Below are 22193 nucleotides of genomic sequence, written 5' to 3'. Positions count from 1 at the left end.
TATGAGTAAACGATTATTAAACGATTATCGCAGTACAAGTGTGTAAATATAATGCTTGTACAACGAATGCCATCGATGACCAACCAAACGGATCTGTTGCTGTAGCCGCAAGCCAATACCTGCAGATATATAATCTGTGTAATATTATGTATCAACACTAATTATAAGTATATCAACAGGTATGTAGGCACCTGAACAATTTCAACGTCGTACCCCCGTCACAATATATTATATTCTTTTAATAATAATAAAAATAATTAATACCATTGTGAGTTAAGTTAGTTCCTAATATTTGTATACATACACGTGTGTGTGTGTGTGTGTGTGTGTTATTACTGTCAATAACAACAGTGCATACATATATATATAACATGATATTAATATTGTTATTGTAAAAACATTAATGACACGAATTAAAAAATATATATATTAGGAATATTGTGAAGTAGTTTTTATGAGCTAATTTACGTTACATATAAAGTGTATCTACTTTTACAATACAGTATATTATTACGCTTTTGTATAGGCAATACAATCAATTAGTATGTATAGAATATACTTTGTACCCTAATAAGAAATCAGTATTATTAAATAATCAATGGTATTTATTCTTTTGTATTTGTGATTTTATTTCTTCGTTATTTTTATTATACTTGTGTTTAATTACAGTATACTTACGCAATAAAGTGATATTAGTCAATCATTTTTTTTTTACGTTTAATTATTATTATTATATACATTTACATTGTTTTAATATTTTCCTAACAATAATTATATACTTATATACTAACCATAATGGTGTATTATCGGTGTAGTTAATTTTATTACAAGTATTATGCAACAATTTTATATTATATTAAAACTAATTAAACTATAATATATATTGATATATGGGCATAATTTTTGTGTGTGGGTTACTGCTATGTATATGTATTGACGTGTTATAATACTATTGTCTACTTACTTTATTCATATAATCTACAATTTCTAATCTACTACGGTAATGTACGCTATTGATAATGCAAGTGCAATAATATGATAAAATGATGACTATAACAACACAATATAAAATCCTCAAAATGAATAAGGAATATGGAAGAATATATGAAATTAAAAGTCATGTATATTGTCTGCTGATAAAAACAACAAAAATACATATGTATGTAAAAATGTACGCCTAATTTGCGCCCAAATTGTCAACTGGGTTATAAATTAATTATATAAAATTCACAGTTTACGTTTTTTTTTTTTTGTAATCAGTAAAAAAATATGAAAAAGAGTGAGAAATCAGTTTGGTAAAAAAATATTAAAACGGTGAAACATCAATTGACCAATATAGTATGTATCAACAATATCCTATAATTTATCCTCAAATAATTACAAGTACTTAGGTACCTTATATTGTTTCAATTGTATATACTAACAGTAGGCTTAGATAGCTATTCTAGTTAGGAATGCCTTAACTAAATAAGTAAAAAAAAAAAAAAAAATTTATATTGTTTCCAAGGCAATTTACTACAATTTATAATTCAATATTTGTTTATATAGGTCCAAGTAATTATTCAGCATACATCTTTCAATATTATATTGTTGAATATTTATTATAATAATTTATAACTAAAAAAGTAAAATATGGTTTTCAGAAAATTATCCGTAGTTATACCAAAAATTTTCAATTTGAAGATTAACAGGTACGTGACACGTTTACAACTATTCTTTCGTTCTGAAGTATAGGTACTATACTACTATATTTTACAGTACTTCTTGAGTCTCATGATAAAATAATACAAATCTAATTTTATAAGTTTCGCTCTCCTAGTGTCCTGTTCTCTAAAAAAATAACTAATACAAAAACAAAAAAAAAAAAAATTAGATTGTTAATTTATTCATAATTTTTCTTAAGAAAACGCTATACTCACATGCGATATCTCCATCTAACAAACGTATAGTATAACAAATTGTTCGTTCTAAATAATTAATTTAACTGTGATTTATTTAATATAACAGTGAATTATCCTATTAACATATTTAAAAGTAAGTATATTACTTAGGGAACTTCATAGGCTTTTTATATATATTTTTTTAAAGTGAGTTATGAGCATTTTAAAAACCTAAATTTTTTGTACATTTTAAAATGCTCGTAATTCATTTTGAAAAAAAAAAAAAAAAAGTATAAAAACAGTTGAGAACTCTTGGAGCAAACACGAGTAGAACAGGAACACAGGCTGGTTTAAGATGTCACTTATTTGTATTATGTATATTTGTAAATGTTATAAATTACGGATATTTATAAATTTTATTCACCAATAAACAATGGCAGCAGAGGAGTAGTATTGAGCAAACAGATCCTCTTATGCTGTCGGTTAAACAGGAAAAAAAGCGTACTTATCTATTACTGTTAGAATACTTACCTTTTATTCAAAAAATTCGATTATTATGAATAATCAATAATTCGTAAAATCGGTAATCATCTACTTTTGTAAGTTTATGTAAAGTTAACGTATTCAAGTATCGTAACTTGTAATTCATAAAGATAAGTATTTAAAATAGGAAATGAAATATTTATGTTCGCTTTATAGATTTAAAGTACCTGGTGTTGTCAAATTCTTCCAAAGGTTTACTGAAAATGGTGAAAATATTAAGATGCCAGAAAATAAGCCAGATGAACTAACTAATAAATCTGTTATTAAAAAGGTCATTGAAGAATTATCCAGGTGCGTGTGCGCTTATGTCATTATTTTACTTACTTAGAAGTTCCTACCCATACTAAATTTATGATTTTAATTCGAATACACGATGATGTACGTCATTTATTTTAGCTTATGCATTTATGGTTATAAAATTGTAACTGCGTCTTAAGAATTTATAAAAATGATTTAAAATGTTTAAATATTAAACAAATTGTATTCAACAAATAAATAAAATGTAAATAATTTAAGATACTATTTTCACTACCTATTAATATTAGTTGAAACCGTAAAAAAAAGTTATCATATACCCATTCAATTTGGCATTGTTATTTAGTATAATATGGTTAATAACGTATAAACATCATTACATAGACCGTCGAAACCCGAAAAGCCACCATATTTCGGGTATTGTCAATACATGGATCTGGTAGGGAAAGTGGCCGTCATCACCGGTGGTACCAGAGGTATTGGGCTAGCTGTGGCCAAGGATCTGATCCAAAACGGGGCGTCGCGAGTAATAATCAGTGGTAGAGACGTCCAGGAAGGCGGGAAAGCGCTTAAAGTCCTAAAAGACTTGTGTGACAAAGACACGAAAGCCATATACGTACCTATGGACGTCACCTCTGAAGAAGAGTTGAAAGGTACTTATTTATAGCTATGCATCTATATTTAAATCGCAGTCTGACATTACAATACTTATTGATATATTAGCGGGCTCATTGTTCAGGAGGTGGTCACATAATTCTAACTTGTAGGGAGGAAGGTGCACAAAAAAAAAATATTAATTACTTTTTCTTGTGCACCTTCCTCCCTACAAGTTATATATGGTGATTTTTAATTTTATTTTTACATAATAATATAAATACATTTTGATATAATTATTAAATAATAAAAAATTAGTGGCTTGGCGTGGCGCGTTGGCTATTACCAGTCGCAAAATACGACTAAGAGTAAGTAACGGCCACAGCTACTAACTCCCGGATGGGTGACCACTCGGAATCATAGTGGTTAAAAACCTTGCCACACATACACGTGTTTGCTATCAACCGTTATAATCGTAAAATACAACCTACCGTACCAACCTTACCCCTTACCATAGTTCATAAGATATAATTCAAGAGAAGAATGGAAGAAAGGAAACGTTTAGTTTAGGAGGGGAAGTTTTTAAATTTTTTCTCGTCAATTTGTTATAAAATTTTAATTTTTAAACGACAAAAAGTTTAAAAAAATAAAAATATAAACAAGAAATACCTTTAAATTTGATCTCAGGTCAATCAACTCTAATATTAAAGTTAATAACACAAAATAGGTTCTGAAAACATATATACTGTTTTATTTATTTTTTTACACAAAGATAAGACATGCAAATATCCTCTATTAATATCTATCTAAAATCTAAATCATAAAATATTATTTTAAACAGTAAATACGTTAAAATCACTATGTCTAAACGAATTATGGAATTTTTTTTCAACGAGACTACTAAGAAAATTAATTAATTGAAATTTAAAATTCAACAAGGTTCGTAGTTCTTAAAATATAAAACTCAAGATTAAAAGAATAAACTTTTTTTATTACTAAGACGCCGCAATTCTACACAGAGGGTTAAAGGTAAGGGGGAAAACACTACCTTTTACATACGAGTATATTGTATTACTATGTTTGCTTTAATATATGTTGGTTTACTATTAAAAAATATCTTGGCGCCACGCCACCAACATTACATTAAAACCTTCGAGATGAGCTAACATTTTTTTTTGTAATTCCAGAATTATTCAACTACACTGCCACAAATATGGGTGGTTTAGACATTTTAGTGAACAGTGCGGCCATTCTAAACGAATCGTCCATGTGGAGACGAATGGTTGACACGAACGTGGTAAATTTTTTTAATCTTTGTGTAGCCATGTAGATATTTAAACAAAAATCACAAATAACAACATGAATTAACTTTATCTTATACTCACGCATTTAATAGGCCTTTTAAGCACATTGCCACCCTAATTACTTAGTAAATTTTTACCTTTAACCAGTTCTTTTCTGTTCTTTCAACTCTTTGATTACTCTATTTTCCATCTTTGTTTGGTACGTCTTCTTGGCCATTTGGTGTAAGTTCCTCTAAAAATAGAGGAATCCTGAGGGATCGTACAAAAATGTTTTTATTTTTAATATAACATAAGCAATACCAACATTCATGCATTTTAAATATTAACTATATATGTAATAAAGAATATCTTGGATATCTAAAAAATCAATAGCGAATTATATGAAATAAATAATGTCATTTGTCCAGGGCTCGAAAGTTGTAGCAAATGTATGTTTTACTTAGTTCGTTCTAGAACATCCAAAGTAAGATACAAATATATTTCACACTTTTCTGGTGTCATATACGAAATTTTATTTTGCTATTTTTGCATATTTAGGGTTTTTATTACTATTTTACTAATTTAGTGTTTTTAGTATTATTTTTTGGAATATTTTCACATAATATGTATAAAATATTCATATTTTGTTGAAAATAATGATTTATTGGTTATATTTCTAAAAAATATTTGAATTCTTGGAATTTTTTTTTACTTTTTAACTGTAAATTATAAATTTGCAAAATTACATTTAATTTTTTTCTAATAAATTTACAACTTTTACCAGTTAAATGAATATTTATTTTTTTCGAGTTATTTATAGCGCATATTTTGGAGTTTTAAGTGCATAGTAAATAGAGCTAAAAAATACCATTTTTAGTGCTATAACTTTTGAGCCCTAGTCATTACTTATATATGTACACACTTATGACTTGAGCGATATTACATTTATTATTATAATGATTTATATATAATACCCGGTCATTTAGATACTAATTTTAATTATTGACATAATTTCTTGCAGAGAGCCTTAATAACTAGCACGGAGTTAGGAATAGATCTAATGAAAAAGTTTAAAAGGCCTGGAAGAGGAGTGATCGTGAACCTATCTGCTATGTACGCTATCAAACCTCTGCCTCAGCTTCCGGTATTCAGTGGTACTAAAGCCGCCGTTCGGGCCGCCTCATTGGCATATAGTGTGAGTATCCTATTCATAATAGCATGCAATATTTATGACGAAACTACAAAAGTATGTATAATTAATTTTCCCGTGGTTATGTAAAGGTTAATAAAACTAAATACATTTACTACATCAGTAATTTCATTAGCATTATTTTTCAACTATTCATAATGGTGAATGATGATCAAACTTTATTCATTATTTAAACACTTATTAAAACTTATTATTTAAACGCCGTAATAGATTTAGTGTTACATATACGTCTTCAGATCTAAGTCTTGACAAGTGACAAATACCTAATTACATTACCAGTAGAATTAATTAATATTGTTACTATATTATCGTTAGAAATGTTTTCTAGTTAGTGGCTGTAACAAACTATTAATCTACCTAAAAAAAATATACACACGAATAATTATTGCGAATTTCCATAATTTCTTGAATAGTACTTACTATTTATGTAAATTAAAATATTTCTATCGTATTTTTTAGTTTTAATAAATGATTATTGAATCAATTTAGTTTTGTGTATACATTTTTGGTTTTTCTATTATTAAACTCTTTTTACTTTTGGCCTCACTTCACCCAAAAAAGTACCAAATGGTTTAATTTTCCAAAAAAAATTTACATTGAAGTTGAAAGTTTAAGTATTTCTTATACTATAAAAAGTGCCTTCAGACATACACAAAAAGAACCAGATTTTTGTAAAATTAATACTTTTATCATTCTGTTAAAATTTTAAAATATACTTTAATCAAAATATTAAATTTTTTACAATAACAACTGGTTTGTGAAAAGGGTATACTTAAATTGGCCCTAATGATATTATAAAAACTATTCAATTAAAATGCTTATATTTTGTAACCTCTTATAAATAAAAGAAATTGAAATTGCATACCATATAATCATCCACAAAATTTTATAATAAATTTACTGATGTACAGTAATTTTGAGAGTTAATTACATTAATCGCTGTTCAACTATATTTAAACTTGTGCTAAACAATTTTCACATTTTATAAACGGTTATAGAAAATGAAAGACAGTAATTTGCGGATTATAACCGCTTGTATGGGTCCTACGAATACATCGATGCTGTTGAATTTATCACCTGATGACATAGGCGAATGGACTAAAGGCGAACAAGAGGATTTACTGGACATGCTAAAAGCCAAACAAAAGTTAGTGTTTATTATACATAACTATGTAAAATAATTTGTTTTTGTCAAGATACGTTTTTAAAAATCAAATAAGTAGTCAATTCTATTAAATACTTAAATTGTTATCGTTAATTGTGTAAAATTTCATAATTAAGTACCAATTAAATAATCCCTTTTATGGGTATCTAATAATTATGTCATTACTTAAGTCATTGCCGTGCAGGCGAGGATCCATAATATATAAACGGGGAGGTAAGGGGGCAAACAATCTTGGATAAAATTTTAGCCAATCTAAAAAAAAATACGAGTAAATACTACTATTTATATCAGTGTATGTTATTCAAATTCCAAATTCTAATTTATCAACACAATTAATTGGTAAAATAAATGATTAATTATATATGATTTAAAATAAAATATAAAAAAAAAAATTATCAGAACAAGATCGCAGTCTTTTAACTTACCAAATAAAACTATACAGTATACATAACTGTCACAGTAAGGACGTAATTATGGATGGAGAGGTTATGGGGAATAGATCCCCCATATGTTATATCTATGTATTTATATTTTGTTGTTTCTCATTTTAATTTTAAGTTTAAATATAAATTTATACATTATTACAAACTAAAAATAAAACGATAATATTTTAAGACTTAATAAAAAAATTGTAAGTGATTTTTTAAATAATAATATATTATCTATTGTTTTGTAGCGATCATCTACTGTAAACTATTAGGTAAAATAAATTAAAATATTATGTTAATATGTAATGAGTAGAGCCCGAATTTCAATGCAAAATGTATCTTTTTTTGGTTAATTTTAGACAATGCTTTCCAAGTTTATAATTTGATTCATGTAACACTCAGTAACAGAGATTTTACAGAGGTTTTTTTTTATTTTTTATTTTTTTTTTAGATTTTATAAACATTTTTAATTTTTTTTATTTTAACAAAAATTTTTATTTTGCATTTTTTTGCTTTTATTGCATATTTTATTATTTTTTTCATTTTTAGAACATATTTTAGCATTCTTTGGTCATTTTTCTTTTTTAATGCATATTTGTACAATATACGAGTATAATATATAGTATTGATACATATACGGCCATAGATTAAATATACTTAAAATATTAAATCTATGATACGAATTATTTTTCTTACGATTTATTAATCGTTCTATACATACAAGCTTTTTTTAGATCGTTTTTCAGTGATTTTTAGTGCATTAAAATCCGGGCTCTAGGGAAGAGTTATTAATTATATTTTGTAAAAAGTGGTGTGGGGTCTTCGCCCCCACAGATCTGCCTTAAAGTATTTTTTGATACCTCCCCCGCCTCCATAAGACATTCTGAATTACACCACTATGACAGTGACCGTATCATTTGTCAACTAGTTTATATTTTTACTACCTAACAAATTATCACCATAATATGATTAAAATCGTAAATAAAATACTTGATTAAACATTAGTTAAATCCTAACCATGGGCGTCAAAATATTGAAAGTTGAAATGACATTTTATAAGACAATTAAATAGACCGCAGTTTTAATACAGATTAATAAAATATTTTAAAGTGTCAAACAAGTTTGTGTTCAATCAAGCAACGTTTTATCGTTTATTAATATTAATTATGTTACCGAAAACAGACATATAGGAGTTATCGCCACTTGAATCCTCGTCTGCTGAAGTGCCTTAAAAATATGAGATAAATTAATATCATTACAGGTTTTACATTGGACATAACTTTAAACATGAATACTTTATTATTTTATAGAATATACCTAATCTATAAATATCATTATAAGGACCTAGTTGTAAAACAAAAACTTAGGGCTATAAAGTAATTTTCAAAATTCACCTCTTTTAGAAGTCAAAAGACTAGAGAATCAATGTCAGGAATAAATTTAAATCTAGTGGTATAATTATTGATTATGACAATTGTTTAATTGTTACTATACTTAAAAACCTAATTAGTAGATAAATATGAAAATATTTGATAAAAAATGTAAATTTAAGGGTATAAATGAAAATATTCCGCTTAGAGAATAAGAGTGATATGCATACAAATACAACTGACAATACGAGTATATCGATAGTACTGATAGATACAAACTTGCTACATTCTAATAAGTAAAATCAGTTTCTATTGCTTTGCACTCCTACTCCCTTAATAGACAGAATGTAATTAATATACTCGGCAAAGAACAATAAGAAATAATTATTCTTCAATATAACTAATATGTAATATATTATTCATTTCTTTTTTATCTATTATAAATTAAGTGTAAACATTATACAATTTGGGTTACATTCAAAATATTAAAATGTAGCCCCAAACCTTAACATATAAATATAATCAATAACTTGTATGATGTACACAGTGCGGATTACGCAGGCAGATGCATAACACTGATGATGCAGTATGCAGACAACGGGTCTACATATCTTGTAGTCAATAATAGTTTGCACAGATGTAAAAAAAGTGAAGACTCGCTGTTCACCCTAAAAATGATCCAGAAGTTTCCGTAACCGAAGATTGACTGTAGCCGATTCAAAAACCGCACCCGCACCAAAACAAACCCCTCACCCTCACCACGACACACCCCTCACCCACCGTTGACTCACTCCTCACACACCATTGACTCACTCCTCACTCACCATTGACTCACCCTCTGCACTTGCACCCGTAACTCGCCATCAACCGTGACTCTTCCGCCACACGCCACCGTCGCCTGATCTATAACTTCACCGACATAATATATTTTTTCACCCACGCACCACTGATGTCTATATTATATTAGATAACGAACTCCACTTATCTCGTGAAGCCCAAGTTGATAGTCTGGGATCTGTGACAATTCAGCAATGACATTTTAGCGCACGACAGTTCAGCGATGACATTTCAGCGAACGATAATACAGCGCATACGACAAGTCAGCACTTTTTTTTTTTATAATAAATTATAAAATTAATTAAACCTAATAAATATAATAAATACTAAATTAAAATCATGTTTAAAAAAAACATTGTTATTTGTAAGTAGTTATAATATACATAATAATTTATAATAGTATAATAATATGTTAAATAAATTAAAAATAATAAATATAATAAAATACCAAAACAAATTATGTTAAAAAAAATATTGTTAGATATTGCTAAATGCACATTATATTATAATATAAATCACTTATTTAAATTTAGATTGTGAGCTATCCCTTGTAAATAATCATTGATTGGTCGGTTTTCAAAATCATTGCATATATATACATTTTTTTTTTGCTGTATCTTTATATTTTATTTTTTCAGTATATTATTGTATAGATAATGTATAAATATGTCTAGGTATCTTATATTCTTGTAATATTATCTATTGAGTTATTTTTTAAACATTTCCCTGTTGGCAAATGGCCACTAGACTTCAATGTTCCTATGGGAATGTAATATGCAAATCCGCTATTTAGTTGTTTTACATGTCTATGAACACAACATATATAATTTAGAAGTTGTTTAACAAATCTTTAATATAATTAATTTAAACTATACACTTTAAAATATTACTGAAAATCAGAGAGTCAAAACGGATTAAGATATTTCGGATTATGGGTTTCGAGTTTGAAACCGGTGAACATTTTTAGCGGGGTTCGGGTTTCGGGATCAACACCGGGTAAATTTTTTTGCGCGTTTCGGATTTAAGTTCAAAACCATGGAAAATTTTTTTACGGGATTTTTCAAATTATTTATAAAAATGTAAGTGTTTATCATTAACTGTTTACATTACTACTCTAATATAATTAAATTATTCATACTGAATTTCACTTTAGTATATGCATTATTAACTGGTAAAACGGAAGAAATATATGTAACATTATTTCAATTTGTCCGTACAATTTTACCATTAGATTACTATAATCTAACAATCATCACAGATTTCGAGCTAGCCCAAATTAATACAATTAAACAAATTTTCAAAGAATGTGTTCACCTAGGTTGCTGCTTTCATTTTTTTTCAGGTGATGAATTTATGTGTGATTAATTCATGTGTTAATTATTATATATAATTAAATAATTTACCTTTTAAAAAATATTTTTTATATTCCTCAAACAGGCTGTTCTTCGTCATTTAAGGTCCAAGGAAATGGGGATTTATAACCTTGTGAAGACAAATAATATTGCTGCTCGCATCTTCCGAATGATACCTATCAACAACATTATTATTTTATTGTTGAATATAATATTTTATTATTTTCATATAATTATTATTTTGACAGATACTATAGCTACTCGTATGTCTTACCTTCCATCAGATAGAAATTATCAAATGCCAAATATGTAGGATGGATTCAATATTATTTTGATTTGCATAGTAAAGTGTCCGGAGATAGCTGATGCATTCCACTCATTTTTGTATAATTATGTATTTATTTATTTGTTGCTAACAAAAAGTTTTGGCAGAAAAAAATTTAATTTTGACATAATTAAGATGAAAGGACACATTGAATATAATTACCTTATTAATTAATTTGTGTTTGTTTTTTAAAATAATTTAAAATATTTTTTTAAATTTATTGTAGGTTTATAGTACTACTATTTGTGTCTTGTGATTTCTTATAATTTATATGTATGGTTTGGATTGGATTGAAAATGAATAGAAGTTGTACACATATACATATATATGTTTATATAATATATATTTTTGTAAACAACAAGGTAAAATTTTTTCTAATAGAATTGATTAATAATGGTTGGAAAAGCAAGTGTCTTATGTTTATCTACATACATATATGTTAAATGTGAGAACTATGTTGTACTTAAAATATATTTTATTTTTTTTATAGTACAAATACGATTTCTAGAAAATCCTTACGTTGTTGAGTTTAATCAAGTTTTACATAACAAATTGCTTCATAAAAGATTTGACGGCCGACTCATTTTCCTTCGTGACAATCAGCAATAGCCACCAAGGTCATGTGATTTAACTCCATGTGACTTCTTCCTTTGGAGCTTTATTAAATCACTGGTTTATGCAAACAGACCGAAAACATTATTGGATCTTAAGCAAGAAACTCAACGAGTTATCAGTGAACTCGACAGGCAAGTCTATGAAAATGTGATTTGTAATTTCATGGACAAAGTCACTGCGTGTTGAGCGAGTAGAGGAGGTCATATTATGGCCGATATTGTATTTCATACTTAAACCTCAACTTCTAATGAAGTAATATATACCATTAATAATGTATTTCTTGTAAAATAAAATCGATTTATAGCAAAATTAAAAACTACATTGTTTATGAAACACCTTGTATGTAAACAAATCAAGTTAATATTAAAAAATATTGTAATTATAATCATTTACTATATTTTAGGTGAAGTCTGGTGTACCTAATTGGGTGAAAAATTCAAATATATTGGCGATTGTACAATCAATCCAACATCTTTTAAGTGACAATGCTCATGACCGAATAGCATTATTCTTAAAAAGAACTGGTTATCGAGTAGATGGATATATAACATTGTAACTTAAGAAATTGGCCTTTATCCCAGTTAGGACATAATCAATTTATCTTAATGAATAAATGTATAGATTTTATAATAATTAATTTGACATTTTTTTAGGTGAAGATGAACCTAACCAAGTAACCAAACAGTAGAATATTTTTTTTATTTGTATAAAATCAAAATGGTAGTTCTGTAAAAGGAGTTCAATTTCTGTCTTCAATTTATGAAAACAACGGCCCCTCTATATTACTCTATGATCCGCATATACGCGACTTGCATTATTATTTCTTATCAGTCATCACAAATGTTATTATCAGTTATCAAATAAAATATTATCATATGTTATTTATAGCCCATATCTCGCCGCCCTCAATACTTAGATTTACGGTGTATATATATAAAAAAAAATAAACATAATTTTCTGGTTTAGAGTCGAACTGAGTATCTCCGTTGTATCATGAAACCTATTTCATGTACCTTGTGTGATAATGATAAAGCATTCACTCTCAACACGAATCTCAATAGTCATAAGAAAAGCGTGTATGGTATTTCATATTTTTTATATTTTAGTATTTATTTTTACATAGGAATCGTGAGTATTATTTAATGTGTTAACGTGTAAGGTGTAAATCAAGTATTAATCCCTATTAAGATGTTCGAGACACGTCCACCAACTCAACCAGGTAGGTCTATCATTCAAAATGTAAAAAATTTATTGATACTTAATAGCAGACATATTATAGGGTCTACCGATAGCATATGGCACACACCCGCCAACAAAAATATTTAAATGTAATTAATTATAGAAAATCCATCAATAATAATATTAAAAAAATGGATATTTGTATTGATTCTTAATAGGTTAGACATCCACCAACACGAATATGTATAGAAAAATGACCAATTCTATTGATTCTTAATAAGGTAGGCATCGTGAAAAACTATAAAAAAAACCATTGTCATTGACACTGCAATATCATTAGTAACATCCCATACATTAGTAATGATAAAAATATAATAGCTATAATGAAAACGACACACAAATTTACCTTTACACGACGAGTGGTCACTGCATGGTCAATCTGTTTTCAATCTTAATCCAGACATCACAGATTTATCATTCGTTCAGTTTTTAAAAATTTACAGTGAATTTTTTTATTTCAAAATGTTTAATTGTGAAAACTGTGTATCTTCGTTTACACGGAAGGACAGTTTGAAAAGACATGAAAAAATACACAAAGAGATTTGTTTTCCGTGCACTATTTACACATCGATGTTTAGTTACAAATCTCACCAAAATAAACATATGAAAAACATCCATGGTATGTATATATCGCTTATTTTTAGTTTTATTGTAATTTTTATTATTTTAAATATTTAATTTAATACTTATTTTACAAGCTTTAACATACATTCAACCTGTGTTATAACAAGGTGAAATAGAAATCGCCCCGAACCAGGACCGGACTAGACAGGCGAGATACCGGGAGTTTCCCGGTGATGGGTCTCTTGTTTGAATTGGGCCACTTTAGTCGTAGGGACTTTTTTTTTAAATTTATCGGTTAAGGCATAATCGAAACATTTTACAAAAGAGCTCAAATCTTAATAAATTGCTTAATATGTATTAATGTGTATTTTGAAGTTTAAACATATGTATTTTAAATAAAAATGATAACATTTTTTTGTATTATGTAATCAATTTTTAATGATTATTTTAAGTGTTCAAATTCTCAAAATAATATACTATCATTTTATACGAAAATTATATTTTTTTTTAAGGTTGTTTTTATAGGTTTTCCTAGGTGAGCCGATTTTTTTTGATTTTCCCGATATACATTTTCGACCCAATCCGGGCCTGCTCCAAGCATTATAGTACTAGAACAGCTAGCAGGCTCCTCTAATCAGTCTCAGAACGAAAATAATATAGAAAACGATGGATATTATGATGATTTGTGTGTCAAAGTTCTAGAACATGTTGAAGATGCTGGATTATGTGATGTGTCGGGTAAGATTTCTTTTTATATATACATATTATTGGCGGACGTTAGATTTACATAGATTTATTTTTTTTTTAAATAGATTCTTTTATGACTACAGTTGGAAGAAAGCGCACGCATGTAGAAAACACTATTTTTTATAAGTCATGTATTAAAACTAAAAAAGAACGTTAGGTCGAATGGATATTGTTAATACACCGGGGATCGCTGAGGTTAAATCCGCGCATAGTCGAAAAATTGTATGATATGGTATAGTATTTGCTAAAAATCTATACTATCTCGAAAATTATACTTCATTTTTCGCTAATTTAAAACCTGAACTCATTGAATTATTAAATAGAATGGTATTCGTTAACCCAATAAAATTTAATTTAAAGCTTGAAGCCACATACAATCAACCTCATATAGATAACTTTTTATAAAATAGGCCATTCAAGACATCAATAATTGATGTTACCAGCGATATCGTTATACCTACCTTTATTATATAGTGTCCCAGCAGAAGCGCACATTCTAAAAATGCAATAACTCAGCAAAAAACCATCAAAGTTTCAAAAAAAAAAAAAAAAAAAATGTATTGTAAACAAAAACATCTCCAATTTAATGATGAAAAATAATGTCCACTTCCGCAAACCTTACATGTAATAATGCGATCTTTGAAATTGGTGATTTCTTTCGCGCACATCTCTCAGCCGATTCCGCCAATTATTCACCTGATTTCTTTCTTCAATAGAACGATGCTTTGTGAATTGTTTGCATACACTTGTGACTTCACCCTGTGTGATTTTTTTATGAGGATATGTGAAGTCACAAGTGTATGTAAACAATTCACAAAACATCGATCAATTGAAGGAAGAAATCGCGATATATGCGGTGCCAACCACGGAGATTTCCTAATCTCTAATACTCTGTGCACCTGAAACGTATAAATAATTTTTGTTTTTGTAAAAAAGAGATAAGTAGTCTATATATATATATATATATATATATTATAATAAATACTACCTTATCGACGACCAGCCCGTTGGCGATGGCCTGTTTTAGATTCGAATAATGCACGACATAATACGTCTTCCGCTCAAACGTGACCATCAACTTCTGTACTATGAACCCGGGTGGAATGCTGACGTGCGAAAGAAACGGAATATCATTGTGAATGACGTGCAGATGCTGTAGCCTGTAAGTACGAAATGTCGACTTCGTAAATTCTTCCTACTTCATACGTATCCATCATCCACTCGAGCTGAGCCAACGCGTCGTCCGGATTTCCCTTGTACCATGAAAAAACGTCGTACGGCATACCTATATTCGGTAATCGGTTAGGTTTCTATTCGGCCATGGGACATCCATAGAAATTATAACCTTCTGAGGAAAAATTAATACACTATCATACTATATCAATATTATTATTATTATATATATATATAATTATAATATTGGTATACGAGCCACGTATTCGATTCGTTGGCTTTGTATTCGAACGTCTTCGGGTTGTTGGCTTTAGCGTGACGCTCGTTCGCCCTGTACTAAGCCGTCGCGAAGGATTGCGGACTCGAAAATAAAATTTTCTCATAATCAATGAGGAGCTCTATTTTGATCAACGTGTATTTCAGCATACAGTCAAAACTGAATCCGGGTGGAGGGTGCCGTGTAATAATACGCTGGGTCTAGCTGGTACATCTCCGACCTCCGTCGAAATAAACACTTTTGCAACTTAGCGAAATTTGGAAAATTTTTCGGTCGTAAGGTTCCGCGCCAAGTCGGACAAACTCGACGCCATGAACCGACGCGTATTGATAGACTTAACGGTGAACTCGTTGTAGATATATATTTCGAAAACGAAATATAATTTTTCTCTATGTATTATCGATATCGTGTCAGTATTATACCCCAACTCGGTCACGATGAAATGTGCATCGTAATTGAAAAGGTGTTCGGGACAAACTTCGGCGTTCGTAGTATTCGCGACCTTGCAATTACTCGCAAGTCGCAGTAAACGTTTTCGTACACAAGTCGCACGCGGTCTTGGCTCCGTTCGCACGTTCATTCTCAACGGTCATCGCGATTTGGTATATTGGTCGTCTCGAGCAATTTACACATTCTACCGACCAAATTGGCGACAGCCAGTACAAATCGTTTAGCGACATCGTCGGCGGACTCGGAACCGCGAAAAACGGTCGGAGTCCGCGGGACACCACACTGCTCTAGTAGTTACGCCGGTACACCGTCCGCAGCGACTACCAAAAATCCGTAACTCATCGGGTGGTATTTTACCCATAGCCCCGCGTAGTTTTAGGTAAGAGCAGAGTTTCGAAGTCGGCGTACAATACGAACGGCAGGCGTAGCGTTTTGCACAACGCGTCGAACTCGAGCATTACGCCCTCCACCGGCATTATGGGTAAGATTATGATCCATGGATTTATATTGGATTTATTTTAAACAATAATGTATAATACATTGTGAAAAAATGTAATTTTTGTTGTTCTAATCATATAGTATTGTTTATTTAGCATACTACAACTGTAAAAACATAGTTTTTATTTACCACTTTTGCATACTAATTAAGTATCAATACAGAACATTAAGTCCTATACACTTCAATACTTTTTATGATAATTAATTAAAATTAATTTTACGATTATTCATAACTAGACATTGTCTACAAAAATGTAATTTATATTCATTATTTTATTATATATGCAAATTATATGTACGCGGTGATGATGTTAACGAACTGGATGCGTAGTTTACACAAATGATTTTGTTCCACATCTTGAATAGGTACAGTTGACATCGCCGAAACGAGTTGAGTAACGAATTGAAAAAGATTATCGAGAATAAAATTAAATGAAAAAAACTAAAAAACTAATATACAACATACATATAAATAGTAGGTAAGTTGGTAAGTATACCATATGTATTACACATGTAAAACGGCAGCATAACATCGGAATAATAATACATAAATTGTACTATTGTAGTACCTATATACTCAGAATTAAATATACTATAATAGGTAATATATTAAAATCAATTAGAATTTATATTTTGAAAAATATTCACATTGTATTTTATTGCACTACTTTAGATTTTGTTTTACTATAAATTTATATTTTAATTATTCATGGTTAATATTTTTAAATTATTTTTACTAAATATTTATAAATGATGAATGTTCTTTTCAATGTACTTACCTTGTTTTTTAAATTTTTAATTGAAAGTTTATTCGTTTACAATGTTAAGAAATATGTATGGTAATACATATAATATTATATCCACAATATAAAATGTCCCCCTAATAAATACTCTGGACCCGCGCCTACTGTAAGCGTTGGATTTTTCCAAAAAACGTATATTTTAATAGTATTATGAAACAAAATAAAACCTAAATAGTAAATAGTAATTATTATACAAAACAATTTGTTCATTTTAAAAATCTTATTTTTAGATATTATTAAATAATGATATTAATAGGTAAAAGAAAAAGTTTTTTTAACTTTTAAAATTGTGAAAATAGCTAGCTGTCAATTAGGTGCTAACTGCTAAAATTAACCTAGCCTTTTTATAGTAAGAAGTTGGCTAATTCCGCCAAAAACAATGGTTGATAATAATAGATTATTATAACACGACAAAAACAAATAGCTTTTTATTCGTGCAGGGACTTGTACACGTCTTAATTATCTTTATTGAAAACAATGAAAATTATAAGATAATCTGTAAGTACATGAAAAATAAATAAATAAAATTACCGAGATTGATATCTATCAATTAGTGGTCAACCAATTATCAAAATACGATGAATATAGATATTGAATAATGTGCATTATACATAGCCACCAGTAATACAAAAAAAAAAATGCTCATCAAGTCATAAGTCATAGACCATAGTCATAGATTTATAATTCCAGCAACATTCTTAACGTTTTAAACAACAGTGTTAGAACACAACGATAACCATTATCATATTATTGATCGAATTAGTCATGAATTTTTATTGTAATATACACTAATAATACAGTAGGTAATACATAAACATAATATTAAACATTTACATTTGGTCAAAGATCAAACAATTAGCGTTATGATTAAAATAACTTCAAATAAACATCTTAATTTTGTCTTCACCCCAGATTAATTTTAAAAATGTTTTAAATTGATTCTGATTATAACTATTAAAAATTGTTAGTAAAATTAATTATGTATTTATATACAAGAGCTTATTAAACAGCACATTGATATCAAATAAGCGTTAAAAATTAAGAATTTGAAATACATTTCGTTGGCCTAACTCACAATTTGCCTAACTCAAAAATGATGACTTTTCAGGTGTAACGAAAAACGTTTCATTAATTTAAAAATATTAAATAAAACTTAAAATATTTATGTACTTACTACTATTCATGAATTATTGATTTTTTTTTTCAATATTTATTTAAATTTATAACTTAAATTCATCGTTAAAATAGGTTATTTCGTTCAAATATATATATGAAAAATTGGATCAATTCATTTTCGAATATTTTGACCAAGTCAATAATTTCTTATTGAAAAGTAAACAAAAAGAAAAATGTTTAAGTTGATAACTGAGACATTTTTACTGCCTCAAAAGGCAAGGAGGAACAAAAATCATTTAATTGTGTAATTGTTTTGCTCAGAATCTAAAACAATACTGAAAAATGAAAAGTATATTTTTTAAATAAAATAAAGATTTAAAATGTTCATTTGTAAATATACAATGCTATTGTTTCAAATGAATTTGTAATAGAATAATGTTATTATTATATGTTTATAATTAGCTTCTAGCATCAATATTTAATAATTTAAATTCTATGTTTAAAGGTCTACTCCATCTCTTAGATCACAAACTGACAGTGAACCATGTAAATCATATTGACTATTAATAAACCCTACTTCTTGTCTCCTTGTGGGGTAGTCTGATAGTAATATTGTTAAATAGATGTGAATAAATTTATTTTAATATTAAGATATTATTGTGAAGGAGATACTTAAAATAATTGAAATGTTCTGCTTTAAAGTTTACCATGTTGTATTAATGTGTATGTGTTATTTAAGTAGTATAGTTGTATACACCTTGTGTTAATAACTTGATGTTAATACAAAAACAGCAAATATGGATAAAAAATAAACTGTATATTATAATAAATAAAGATTTTGTTACGTATAGAGCCATAAAGTTTAACACAAAAAAATCCCAAACAAATAAAATCATAGTATAAACATAAGATAACATTAATCATTATACAACAAAAATTATAGAACATATCATAATGTAATGAGTGGTTCTTGAGTGTTTAATTCTTGTTTCATCAATCCAAACCTCCATTCGTTTCTATCTCTAAGTATAGGCCTGCCAAGTTGATTGTGCAGCTCTTTGAATGTTTTCCGAAATGAAACTATATCTTTGCGCTGAGGAGATTGATGATTATTGATTGGCTTATTGAAAGGATTATTACGACCTCTTGGAGGTGGCTGCGGTGATGATTGTCCACTTTCTTTTTTTTGTGATGTTTGGTTATTTGGTACTTGAAGAGACACTCGAACAGGCGATTCTATGCAGAGATGTAAAAAAACATTTTACTAAATAATGATAAATAATATCATTGACTATTAGGTTTTGAACTATGTTTCATTTGCATCTTTTAAGTGGTGCTGTAACTACTGCTCATATAAAAGGGTATAACAAGAGTTTTTTAACCAACTATATAATAACTATACAACTATATTATAATTAATATATTAACTTACTAACTATACATATATGATAATATACATTACTAGAACTAATTATTTTTTATTAAAAAGTAAAAAGTGAGAAAAATGAAAAAATATTTAAAAAAGTGACTTCATATTTTTTTATTTGAGAAAAAGTAATTACACATCTTTAAAAATATCTTAAACTCTAAGGATCTTTAATTCACTAAGTGTAACCTCTTAAGTCCAGCAGTCATAAACTATGAAAATAGATTTTTTATCAGATTTATACTTCTATTTTAATAATTTCACTAAATAAATAATAGGCAATTAAAATATTTTGAATACAGAATCCTGTGTATATCTCCTATAAAAGAATATTAACAGGACAAAAATTGGTTTTTTATAACTTTTCTAGAAACTAAGAAACTATTAAAAATTGTGAAGTTAATAAAAAAAGGAAATGTAATTTTTTTTTTTATTTAAAATAATTTATAATCTATATAATTATTAGTATAAGCAAATTTGATAGTTAATAATGGTAAGTGACAGATAAACATTTATGGGCAAGCACTAAGCAGTACCACCCAATCTGGTACTTTTTAGGTGTTATTGTGATTATTTCTTTTCAAACAATATTTTAGTTCAAAATTGTTTACCCTAATATTAAAGATTAAAAATTAAATTTATTAGGTTTCTATTTTGTTTTTTTCAGTGATCACATTATGAAAATAATTAATGACATACAATTAGACAAAAACAAGCATATACTTAATATATCAACAGATAAATAATAATGGTAATATTATATTCAAAATAACAGCAGTAGCTAATGCTTGAAAATGTATATTATTATTTGGACACTTTATTCTTAGAAAAACTTAGCTGTCAACTACTATTACAATGGAAAATAATATTTATTTCTTCAATTAATAAAGATACAGTTAATTGACAAAAAGTACTTTAAAGTGAGCTATAAGAGCATAAAATTGAAAAGACAGAAGGAGCTCGTACATGGTGCACACCTTGCACACTCAGTAGTTGTGACGTGGCTCATTAAATTTATTACTATAGATTAATTATAAATTAATTTCATGATATAGAAAATGTTAGATACCAATTTTTACTTTTTAAGTGCATAACTACTAGACTAAAAAATAGATACAATGTTTATACTCTGTTTTTATCATCGCATATAACATTATAGCCTAGGAGTATGGAAGTCAGTTCATTTAGAGTGGTTACAGATGGGTACTGTGCCTTTTAGCTTATGTGCAGTCACATTTTTTCTTTAAACAGAATAAAGAGTTTTAATAATGGTAAAGATTTATATTAATATACCTTCCAGTTCTTTAAGTTGTCTTTGTAAATCAGCCACCATAAATTTCATGTAATCATAACTGGCACAAGCCAATGACTTCATCCACTGTTCCATTGATTCCTGGCTATCGGCTCCCAATATATAGCTCCTATTATTAGGACCATGAAAAATAATTTTAAAACTGAACTGATCATCATTTTCGGCCAACTCTGAAGTACAACAGTTATAATCATTTAATACCAACACAGTTAATAGTAATGAATTAACACAATTTACCTATGCTACATCCTTCCAGTATGATGACACCAAGTGGCTCCTTATCACTTTTCCGATCGAAATAGAAAAGCAAGTTGCCTTTAAGAACAAACCATCTTTTTTGGTAGCCTTTGTTGAGTTCTCCTCGTTTGCAAAGCCATCCTTCTTTGTCCACTGGTGACGTCGACGTCGAATACGCTGATAAATTTTTCTCGTTTATCTTCATTGGGATTGTTTAGTTTTCATTAATATGTAAGTTCTGTAGACATTTTAAAATTTATTAATATTTATCGAACAAAATGTAAATAATAAATCTATTTAAAAAATACTGATTTCAAGTTTTTAACAGAAGTAGATATGATCAGATGATAATAATTATTAATTTTATAGACCTTAGTATTTGAAAGAAATTCGAATTACATAAAAACATTAATATAGATTAATATAGCTAAACCTTATCACTTTATCAGTTATCACGTAATAGTCGTAATATCATGTAATTATCTGTAATTTTA

The 22193-nt window shown here is 28.1% G+C and overlaps 2 protein-coding genes across 2 annotated transcripts; one reads left to right on the top strand and one right to left on the bottom strand.

Moving 5' to 3' along the window:
- The first annotated feature begins 3108 nt into the window (after positions 1 to 3108).
- On the top strand, positions 3109 to 12413 carry LOC112603661 (15-hydroxyprostaglandin dehydrogenase [NAD(+)]-like). The gene is made up of 6 exons (XM_025352350.1): positions 3109 to 3331; positions 4460 to 4569; positions 5577 to 5750; positions 6764 to 6912; positions 8762 to 8810; positions 12261 to 12413. Exons 1-6 carry the CDS (start codon positions 3109 to 3111, stop codon positions 12411 to 12413), a joined length of 858 nt encoding a protein of 285 aa, XP_025208135.1.
- A 7107-nt stretch (positions 12414 to 19520) lies between these two features.
- Positions 19521 to 21988, bottom strand: LOC112603579 (sesquipedalian-1-like). Its single transcript, XM_025352226.1, has 3 exons — positions 21700 to 21988; positions 21444 to 21632; positions 19521 to 19960 (listed from the first exon to the last, which is right to left on the bottom strand). Exons 1-3 carry the CDS (start codon positions 21902 to 21904, stop codon positions 19674 to 19676), a joined length of 681 nt encoding a protein of 226 aa, XP_025208011.1. The 5' UTR covers positions 21905 to 21988; the 3' UTR covers positions 19521 to 19673.
- Positions 21989 to 22193: the final 205 nt, after the last annotated feature.

The sequence above is a fragment of the Melanaphis sacchari genome, unplaced genomic scaffold (genome assembly GCF_002803265.2).
Source record: "Melanaphis sacchari strain LSU unplaced genomic scaffold, SCAv2.0 Contig10_pilon_pilon, whole genome shotgun sequence".
NCBI lineage: Eukaryota > Metazoa > Arthropoda > Insecta > Hemiptera > Aphididae > Melanaphis > Melanaphis sacchari.
Note: the sequence above shows the minus strand (reverse complement) of the source record. Positions and strands in the feature narration are given on the sequence as shown.

Coding starts and splice junctions, on each gene's coding strand:
- LOC112603661 (XM_025352350.1), top strand. CDS start 3,109: ATGGATCTGGTAGGGAAAGTGGCCGTCATCACCGGTGGTACCAGAGGT. Junction 3,332..4,459: donor CTCTGAAGAAGAGTTGAAAG/GTACTTATTTAT, acceptor TTGTAATTCCAG/AATTATTCAACTACACTGCC. Junction 5,751..6,763: donor CCGCCTCATTGGCATATAGT/GTGAGTATCCTA, acceptor AAACGGTTATAG/AAAATGAAAGACAGTAATTT.
- LOC112603579 (XM_025352226.1), bottom strand. CDS start 21,904: ATGAAGATAAACGAGAAAAATTTATCAGCGTATTCGACGTCGACGTCA. Junction 21,633..21,699: donor ACTGGAAGGATGTAGCATAG/GTAAATTGTGTT, acceptor GTTGTACTTCAG/AGTTGGCCGAAAATGATGAT. Junction 19,961..21,443: donor ACAACTTAAAGAACTGGAAG/GTATATTAATAT, acceptor ATCTCTGCATAG/AATCGCCTGTTCGAGTGTCT.